At 38.5% G+C, this 10,361-nt stretch overlaps 1 protein-coding gene and 1 long non-coding RNA gene across 2 annotated transcripts in view; one reads left to right on the top strand and one right to left on the bottom strand.

Moving 5' to 3' along the window:
- LOC123961875 overlaps positions 1-2,891 on the top strand; it is a 15,399-nt gene extending 12,508 nt beyond the window's left edge. Inside the window, exon 3 of the long non-coding RNA XR_006822800.1 lies at positions 2,640-2,891. This is a non-coding gene — a long non-coding RNA (uncharacterized LOC123961875). The remainder of the gene's footprint in view (positions 1-2,639) is intronic.
- The window catches only part of LOC123961874 (LHFPL tetraspan subfamily member 3 protein-like), a 24,305-nt gene extending 19,414 nt beyond the window's left edge, over positions 1-4,891 (bottom strand). The window contains exon 1 of the mRNA XM_046037645.1: positions 4,217-4,891. Coding sequence (XP_045893601.1) covers positions 4,217-4,643 — 427 coding nt within the window. The 5' untranslated portion in view covers positions 4,644-4,891. The remainder of the gene's footprint in view (positions 1-4,216) is intronic.
- Between the last annotated feature and the right edge of the window lie 5,470 nt (positions 4,892-10,361).

Below are 10,361 nucleotides of genomic sequence, written 5' to 3'. Positions count from 1 at the left end.
CCCCCCCCCCCCCCCCCCCTTTCTAGTAATACAAATGTCTCTGCATGTGTAAATATTATTTCATATCATGCACAAACCTGGCATATTGCACATATTTGTTGTTAATTGTTAATCGTTATTCTATATTTTTATATTTTGTCAATTTTATATACTTATCTACACTGTATCCTCTTCCTTTGCAATACGTCTGCACAACACAAACCTGGAATAATGCACATGTAAATATCTTCCATGTTCTTCTTTCTCTGCAAATAGTTGTATTATTTTTCTCTATTCTTTTATTATTCTTATATAACTTGCATCTGTTTATTCCAAATTTATATATTTCTACATTTATTTATGTCAACTGTATGTTTGTCTACGTGAAGCACCTTATCACCAAAGCAAATTTCTCGTATGTGTAAAAACTACTAGGCAATAAAGCTCCTTCTGATTCTGATTCTAGTAGCTAAATTCACAAGTTTAGCCGTAAGGTCAGACCTAGTGCTTACTTGCCTAATTCATTTACGTGTTGGAATTTGTCTTAAAACAATTAGTCAATGAATTAGTTGATTGACAAAAAATTATTCAGCAAAATTTTTATAATCAATTAATTATTTCAAGCAAGAAATGCAAAAAAAAGTCTCTCAATTGTGAGAATTTTTCTTTTTTTCTTTTTTATGTGATAGTAAGCAGAATATCTTGGGTTTTGAGCAGTTAGTTGAACAAAACAAATAATTTGATAATAATTTGGACTCGTCACCTTGGGTAATTTTTCACTACTTTTAGTTTTAGATCAAAGGGCCACTAGAAATAGACTTGCTGAGAGTAGCTCATTAGACAAATGTTTCTTATGTTTAAATTTACTTATTATCGGCTTATCATCAGAGAAAGCATTGCAGATGCTGCATAAAGCGCTGCTGTGTGCACAATCTGAAACGTAATCCCTAAAGTATTAACTACCAAAGACATCAAAGAAGAAGTAGAGGATGTTTCCAAATGCAATTTTGGCATTTTGCTTCCCTATGAATTCTAGAGCAAAGCTTTTCTTTCTTAATTATTTCATGAAAAACAACAACCAAGCCCACACTAACAGAACAGACGAACTAATAAAATAAACAAAAAATTTATATCTGACCCTTAAACGTAAATGGAGCTCTTTGAAAACAGTCTAGGCCACCCTCGGTCTGCACATTTGTTCTGCTGACTTTACACAGCGTACATCTTGCTCATTCACAGATATGACTCATGTTTTTGAGAAGAAACAATCTCATTAAATATAGAAAAGGGCTGGTAGCTGACATAACAGCATACGTAGACACAGAATAAAATGGCGAAGTAATTATCATTGACCTCACAGTGTTTTTAGTTAATTGGCGTGCAGCCCACTGAAGAACTGCAGGACAGGACATAAAAAGGTGCAGAGAGAAATGGACAGCATGTATTGTACTCACTGGAACAAGTTTATTAAGAGAAAAGAAGGGTAAAGAGGACAGGGAGGGGAGGTAAAGGAAAAAAGGTATAAAAGAGAGTGGAACTGGAGATGTGGTGACGTTAAAATGAGCAAGTGAAATGAGTTGAGATGCGTAGAAGGGTGAAATTGTGTGAAGGTAGCAGAAAGAGATAAGGTAAAGGAGCTTTTGCATTATGTAGCTTGCTATGCTCAGCTCAGCAGGAAAAAAAACACGCTTACATCTGCATGCTACAGACTTGAGCAGATGCACAGATAGAAATAGCTCTGGTGAGGAAAGTAAAAGAAGGATACAAGTCCATCTAGGGCAGGATGGATGCAGGAGCATTTCTGCACTCAACTTTGTTTGGCTGACGTCAACATTTTGAGAGATCTAATATGTCCTGGCAGTTTGCTTTCTCATCAAACATTGAGCCCTTTTACGTGGGCTTCATGGAAAATCTGAATAACCCTTTTTATTAAATGAGGCATGTTGTACTGTTATGTGCTGTTTTTCAGACCATATAAATATGTGCCAAAGACAAAAAAAGGAAGCCTCATAATGAGAAAACAAAAAAGAATTATAATGATGATGCTGAGGCAGAGCACAGTGCTCTGGATACTGACTATCATTCATGTCCCTGGACCAGGAGCTGCCCCACTGTATCAATTTTACTTTCAGTTTGCTTTATTAGCATGAGACAAGATGTGACATACATTTGTGATGCCAAAATCTTTAAAGAAGGAAAATTGTGGATAAAAGAAAAAAGAGCAATTAAGAAATAAAGAATGGTTCCACAGTCCCCTTTTCTCTTGCACACACGCGAGCATATTCCAACCTGCCATTTATCATCATATTGATGATTTGTACCTCCCTGTCAAGACAGTAAGGGGCCCATTACCGATGCCAGTGGGCCACCTGTCCTCCACAGGGCTAGTAAGTGAAGGTAGCGTAAGTTTAACCTTCAGCTAAGTGTAATGAAGTTTGACAGTGCTAAGCAGCCAGGCTTGCTCATTAGGCATCCCTGTGCCAGCTTGTCGTGGTCAGGGTCTCTTTTCTTGGCTTTCTCTTTCATGTCTTAGCTGCAGAGGCACAAAGCCCAGCGGTCTACTCATTAGACAGGCCTTTTGCATTAATTCCGCCCAACATGACACACTGAGCTGGAGTTGTTCCAAAATAATCCCCCGAATTTGTGTTTACTGCGAACAGGAAGCCCGCTGCTTCGACCACCGGTACAGCTGAGCAGACCGATGTTTGGCAACGTCTGGACTCCATTCAGATGATGGAGGCCTCCACTCATACTGGATGACACTAGCCCACAGTGACAAAACACTGCCAGCAGCTGAACCACTGACCTTTACAACATTCAAACACCCTCAATAACCCTAACTCTAACACACACACACACACACACACACACACACACACACCTGTTGGCTGAGGATAGACTGCAGATCATACAGAAAGACACATTATAATTGTCTGCATTGTAGCTATACCTCTTCCATGGTATACTATTACTGAATTAATTCATCAGTTATCAATTTGCTTCAGTTTATTGTACATCAATAAAAAGTATTACTATAAGCAACTTTCCTGCATTATATTATTCAGTCACACTGGACCATAATTTTTGATCTATCTATCTATCTATCTATCTATCTATCTATCTATCTATCTATCCACATCAAGATTCCAGTGTCTCTATATTGTTATGTAAAGAAAAGTTTAATTGTAAAGGCACAATACGTGTTCCTAATGGAAACAAAACCAAAATTCAAAACACAGGATAATAACTACAAATACACCCATCCAACCTTTTCTCTCCTGATACCGAGCCCCATACCTTAACTCAGGGTATCTTCCCTAAATGTAAAATCTGATCAGTAGGCTACACCTTACTGCATTGAACTGGGATCATTTTTAATGAAAGCTAGCATAATTGCGAATTCACAGAAAACTTTGCATTTGATTGGTCACTTCATGGCCAATACCAGATCGGCGTATTAAGGTCAGTATTGGACCAATGATGATCGTATCAGATCAGTGCACCCCTAACTGGAACATGCTATCACTCCCAAATTTATCGACAGGTCTTCTGACACACATGCAAACACAAGGCAGCAACAAGGGGATTAATGTCTTCATTTGTTGCTGTTGTGTATGTCATGTATGTAATATTTGTAAATGCTTAACTATAACAGGATTTTATTTTGATATTGTGTAATACGATGAGATACACTTGAGATTGTGATTACACCTGTAGCTTATACAGTCAAAAAGTAAGTGTAAATACAGTAGTAATGGCCACCATTTCCTCAGCAACACTTCAGCACCACGGACAGCAGTCTGTTCAGATGTGTTGGCTGACAGCTCCATTAGAGATCCTGGACACTGCCTGCTTAAATACATTTTGGCTGTTCCAATTGACAATTAATGTGTTATTATCAACTAATCAATCAGATAAAATCCAGCCCAGTGTTTATGGGTTTAAGGGTTTCCAAGACATATCATGCCAAAGACCCTAAACAGAAAGAATTTGGCCCCAGATACACTCGTTTGATAAGATCCAATATATAAAAAACAAAACCACTGTCATTTCTTTATTTAGAAAATATAGCCTGTAACTGTGTTTACTGTAGCTGGAAAGATAACAGTGGATAATTGTCATATTTAGACATGCGTTCTCTACATTTTGTGAATACAGTGACAATAAACTATCCTCTAAGCCCCAATTCAAGGTCCATTTCAGCCCTCTTCACCCCAGTTTCATTAAAAGGGTTTACCTGATGCTGCTTGCATCCAGCCACAGATCTTGTACACGGTGGATGTGCTGAGGAGGAAGAAGAGACTGAAGCAGCCGATGCAGGTGACAACCAGCATCATGGACATTCCAATGAAGAAGGAGGCGGCCTTGAACGCGCTGGAGGGGATAGCGGAGAACTCAGTGAAGCTACCCTGGCAGGCCAGCTCTCTGGAGATTCCGTCTCCGACGCAAAAGTGAAAAAGGCCGAAGTAGCCGACCTGCGGCGTATCCACGCCATCCCCAATCCAATAGGGCTGTGAGAATATGGTCACGTTAACAATACCGAACAGGATAGTGAAGATGGCCCATAAAAGTCCGATAACACGGGAGTTGCGGACGTAATTGGTCTGGTACAATTTCGCAGCTTCTGCAGATGGTAGCATTGATGCGGCAGATCCAGGTATCATTTTATGCAATCCCGAATACTAAATGAATGTTGCTATCTATCCGAGCACAAAGCGAGGACTAAACATTTATCATACGAACCGTTTTACAGAAGCATCCCCGGAACGGCGAGAAGAAGCGGACAATCTATGCCTGTGCAACTGCAACACAGCAACATCTGCCAGGCGCGATCATCTCATGACGTCGCATCTTATAGCCAGGCGGTGAACCAAGTGAGGAGCTGAAGCCGAGAGTGCCTGAATCCTGGATATGGCCGATAACTCTGAAAACTCAACGACTAGCGACAGTAGCAGAAACAGGATCCCTCCCACTTGCTTCTTTTAGCCGGCAGACGTGCACATCGCTGCCGCACTGTGTCGCTCACTGATGCCCTTGGAAAACCTCGAAAAACATCCGAGTGAATTGCTATTAATTTACACCGACCTCAGCTACACAACATATGACGCGCACGTATGCACCAGCCTAAACACAAATACCAACAGCGTCGGCCTATAACCAGCAGCTTGTATTATGTCTCTGAATGGGGTCGCATCCAATCGTCCTAGGCCTGTACTTATAAATTAATGCAGCCTGCAATAATAACCATTCAGAAAATACGACGACCGCTTTCAGGATCGTTAAACGGGAATTTATTCTCCGGTTTATGACAGCGTCGTCGGGTTGCCAGTGATGCTGGCAGTTGGAGAGGGAGGGGCACAGACGGTAGACGCAGAGGCAGCCCGTTATGTGCGTGTCTATCTTGCAAACACCTACTGGACATGACTGCGTCAACATCCACTGAACTGATCAGTGTGGTCTTTAATATGCCAAAGAAGTGTGGTTGAATGCTATCAAATCTAGATTTTAAGCAGGATTACATTCTCCGCCTAAATCTCTGGCTTGTCCCTATTTCAGTGTTACCTGTGGTGTTAAAGACGCAGCCAACACTGCTGGGCCCTGTGGTGTTTTGCTACCAGGAGGTTATGTAACATTTCATGAGACTGCACATGACAGCCTGAAAAAAAAAAGCCAATGTCTAAATAGACTGCACAGTAGGCTAAATGCAGTACTTTTTTGCTTCAAAACGCCAGAGGTGAATGAATGAGTCTGTCTGTATAAAGCGTAGCTTCTCATGTCATTATGCTCCCTTCTCAAGAGAAGAAGGGGAAAACAAAGCAGCAAATGAAGCAAAAAATGCTTTTTCTCCCACCATTTCAAGTCCCAGTAGTAGGCCTAATGGTTGTTGTTTATTTGTGTCATGCTCATGCAAGAGCCAAGACTACATAGACATAAGACATCAGTTATTGTTCCATTGGTGTAACAACATTTGTAAACTTATAGGCTATTAAACCTCTAACAGTGGCAAACTCAGGTTGTCTGAGTGGTAGGTGCTAAAAATGTATCAAAAGGCACCAGCTGCATGTGGTGGGGTGATGCATTTATGATGAAACAGTTTATAGTTTAACTACCAGACCTCTGTAATAAAAATACAAAGGGAACTAACTATGTAACCATTTAGAGGCATGCAGAGGCCTAAATCTTTATAGGCCAGTCTATAAGGCACTGCATCATGTTTTCTTCACTGGAAGGGCACCCTAAAGGGCACTTCATCACATTTTCTTGCACACTGTGCCATTATAGATGACATGTTTGACTTACCACAGGGACATCCAAGAGAGCACTTTTGGGGCGTTTTATGTGTGCACCGGTCACTTCTGTTTGAAGTGACTTCTAACAGAAGCTCATTTTTTTGTCAACTTTCCCAAGCTCTGCAATTAAATTCTGACACAAAAAAGGCAACCAAATACACAACTTCAATCAGAGAAGAGATTAAGGCCCTTCTTAGTAAAAATATCACCCTTAACTCATAATATAATGAGCATTAAACATGATACCTTTGGTCTCATCTAAATCACATTCAAAAGAAAGCCTATCCTCTTCAAGCATACATACACATTTCTACAATCAATGGTTGTGTAACTGAACATAACTGTGCACATAAGGATTTTTGACTTTTGGTTCTGCTTGTAAAACAAAACCAAAGTTTTAATGTTCCAAGTTTGGAGCAGTGCTATTATCTTTCTGGTTATAACTTTAATGACGTATTACATATCAATTTTTCATTTAGCTGATGTTTTTATCCAAAGCGACTTACAATATCTATACATGTCAGAGGTCACGCCTCTGCAGCAATGATGGGTTAAGTGTCTTGCTCAGGGACACAATAGTGGATGGGTCACAGTGGGAATTCAACCCAGGTCTCTCACACCAAAAGCATGTGTCTTATTCACTGCCTCATCGCCATCAAATTATTCATAATTATTATTTCTGACCAGGATAACTATGACTACTCCCACTTAAGACTTTAGGCCTTTAAATCATTCTGTGGCCTTGTTTTGGTGTCAGATGCATTGTCCTCACATTGCTCCCTTGATGACTACTCTGCGTAATGCCAGTTCATCATTAATTAACGCTCGATTTACAGTAAGAGTTCTATGCTTTTTTAAATAGCAATTTATGAAAAGCAATTTTTGAAAAGCACAGATAGATTGGAGTCCATTTATCAGAATGAGTAGAGGTAGGAGGCTCATGACATCAGTGGTGTCACTATCACTGAAATAGATGTTTCGTGATTTGGTTTACTTTCTATTCATGATTTAGGTTAAGTGCAGTGAACAATCAACATGCATCCATCCATACATCTATCCAAATATTATGCCACACAGATGTATGAAACCAATTCAAGTCTCTGAATGTAGTCCAGAGACATTAATAACACTTAAATTAATTTGATGGAGGAATGCTTTGGTAGATTTAAAAGTAAAATAAATAGTAGCTATAGGCTACCTGGTTTTACTGTGTCTGTTTTAATGAGAGATTTTGTGCACCTGTAGTGTTTGACATAACATGCAGCATAATGAGGCTTTTATATTTAATTGTCACATATTTTTGAAACGAATGCCCGTTTTGTGATAAGACCAATCTAATACAATTAATGCAACAGCTCTACGATTACTCTTTATGACACTTACAGTATGTTCAATTTGTTGTCCAGAGGTGTTGACTTAAAGCTATGATAATTTTTAAGGCCATACATTATGATGGTGTTGGACTAAACAGCATTATAATGAGGGGTTTTACAAAACTTAAGTTAAAGTATCTAAGTATTATCACAAAATTTACTTTTAAGTATGAAAAGTGCTCATTCTGTAAAAAAAAGGCCGTGTCAGTGTTTATGATGTTTTGGGATTAATATTACTTGTACAATAATGTGTATGTTGCAGTTTACTGCTGTAAGTTAGTTGGGTGCTATTTTTAGCTATACTGCACAGAAAAATCCTCCAGTTTGTCTGAAAAAATCTAATTCAAAATCACCAAATTTGGAGATACGTAGTTTTCCCTGGACAGGAAAGGTACGAAAAAATATAATTTGAAAAGTACCTACAGCTGTCAGACAAACCTAGTGGAGTAACCAGCACAGTATTTGCATCTGAGTTGCTTTGGAGTAGAAGTATAAAGTTGCACTAATGGAAAATTTTGGTTTATATATACATGTATATATTAATATATATTAATGCAAGTTAAACTAATTTGAGTAGTGCATCTTATATGTTAGCTACAGTATAATACAATACAACACTACAATCAGGTGTGTCTAATATTTTGTCACTTATAGTATAAATCACTCTTAACACCATAAGGCCTCATACATAATCAGACTTTAATACCTTGGTGAAAGTCTCAACCAAACCTTCAAAAACAATAACATTTTTGAAAGGCATTTTTGAAATAGTCTGTTAGAATCCAGTGAGCTATTCTTCCACATTAACATGATCAGCTGAAGGAATGTATGTAAAGCTGAATTCTTTGCCTGTTTGATGTTTTCTGTCTGTTGCCTTGCTCTCCCACTAAAACTCTTTTTCGAGCCAGATCTCCTCCAGTCATTATTTAAAATCCGTCAGCTCCTGTGTTCTCTTCTCCCAGCTCTCCTCCTTTGCTAGAGCTGTTTTCACAAACTCTTCTCATTGAAATCTCCTATTAGAAGCTTCCCTCCAGAGTCTCACATTTGTTGTTAAACTGTTGTAACACCTTGTTGCTGTCTGTCTTTCACCATCACAATCTTTGTGGTCCTCATCATTTTCTCCATCATCATCATGTTCACCTTCCCTTTCTTATAGAGTAGTACTGTGCAAAAGTAAATTATTGTAGCATTATGAATTGCAAAAAGTGTTTCTCTATTTTCTTCTGAAATTTCAGCAACACTTTTAAATTTGCTCTATTCAGAGTGTATGACTCTGAGCTTTATGTGACCAAATAATAATAATACCATGAAGTCATAAGATAAAACCTAGGCCTCACAAGATAAATACATTAATTACGTTAGTGTTTACCAATTAAAAAGTACTCAAATCCTTTATTTAAGTAAAAGTAGAAATACCATTGTCTTAAAATACTCCATTACAATTTAAAGTCCTTAATTCAAAATTAAAAGTACAGAAGTAAGATCAGCAAAAGTACTCAGTATGCAGAATGGCAACTTGTAAAGTTATAAAGTGTAATTATAGTGTATTATATTATTCAGTTTTTAATTACTAACAAATACATGTCAGAATTCAGAATATCTTAATGTTGCAGTTCATTAATGTGGATCTATTCTTTGTATACTACTGGGTAGATCAGAAGCACAATACTGCATAATATCATATAAGTAATCATGTTTTCTGTATATTTAAATATTTGCAGATGAAATGTAGTGGAGTAGAAGTATAAAGTACCATTAAATGGCATACTCAAGGAAAGTATGTCAACATCGTACTTAAGTACAGATTTTTAGTAAACTTGACCAAAGATCCTTCATGTTTTGCACTATACCCCGCTTGACTTACAGCAGTTGTAGTACTTCCTCTGACCACCAAGGATCAGTATAGTCTAACATTAGACAGGCTCAAGCACAGGCTCTAAGGATGACTCACTCTCTTCCATGAAATATATAGTACTGCACCAGAGATATACCAGCGTTGTAAATAGAGTGCAGCAGAAATGTTCAATTGCCTCATATTGTTTTTATTATGTTTAAGTCTAGCTTGCTGTTGTACAAAAAAGCCAAAATGCTCTGGAAGATGATTTATGATGTCACTAATCTTGTAATCTAGTGTCTGATCCCAGGGTACAGAGCATGCCTCTCATGCTCTGTACCCTGTGGGCCATAACCCCAACTAATCCTGGTGCTGTGGAGAGTGATACTAGAACAGAATAAAGAAATTATTTGGAAACCAGTTTGCTGTTGTATTGCATGATGATGACCAGTGGCACAGAGTGGATAAAGTAACCAGTGAAAGTTGTCTATGTACCATAATTTAACATGATTTGGCGTCCTTTTCGTCACATCTGTCTAAGTGGTTAGCCCGCAAACCTGTACGACAGAAGCCTACTGAGTTACACTTTCCTGGTTCTTTTTCTAATGAGAAAAGTATTGTCCCACTTGCTTGGGGTGTCCTCAGTTGAACGAGATTATTTCAGGAGAAAAAAAGCCACTGGACCATGACAAGGCCAAGAGAATTGAAAGGATGCAGAGTGTGCCATGAATTGCTCAGTGTTTGCCAGAAAAATGGAGAGATTTTAGAGGCAATGCTGGGACAGAAGAGGGAACAGTGCCTGCGAGAGTTGAAAAGAAAGAACGGTTGGTAGAGGATGAGAGAGATTTGCCTCCATGAATTTTGGGATGAAAGATAGGCTTGTGT

This window comes from Micropterus dolomieu, linkage group LG22 (assembly GCF_021292245.1).
Source record: "Micropterus dolomieu isolate WLL.071019.BEF.003 ecotype Adirondacks linkage group LG22, ASM2129224v1, whole genome shotgun sequence".
In the NCBI taxonomy this organism is placed as follows: Eukaryota; Metazoa; Chordata; class Actinopteri; order Centrarchiformes; family Centrarchidae; genus Micropterus; species Micropterus dolomieu.
The sequence above is the reverse complement of the archived record's forward strand: the minus strand, read 5'-3'. Positions and strand labels throughout refer to the sequence as shown.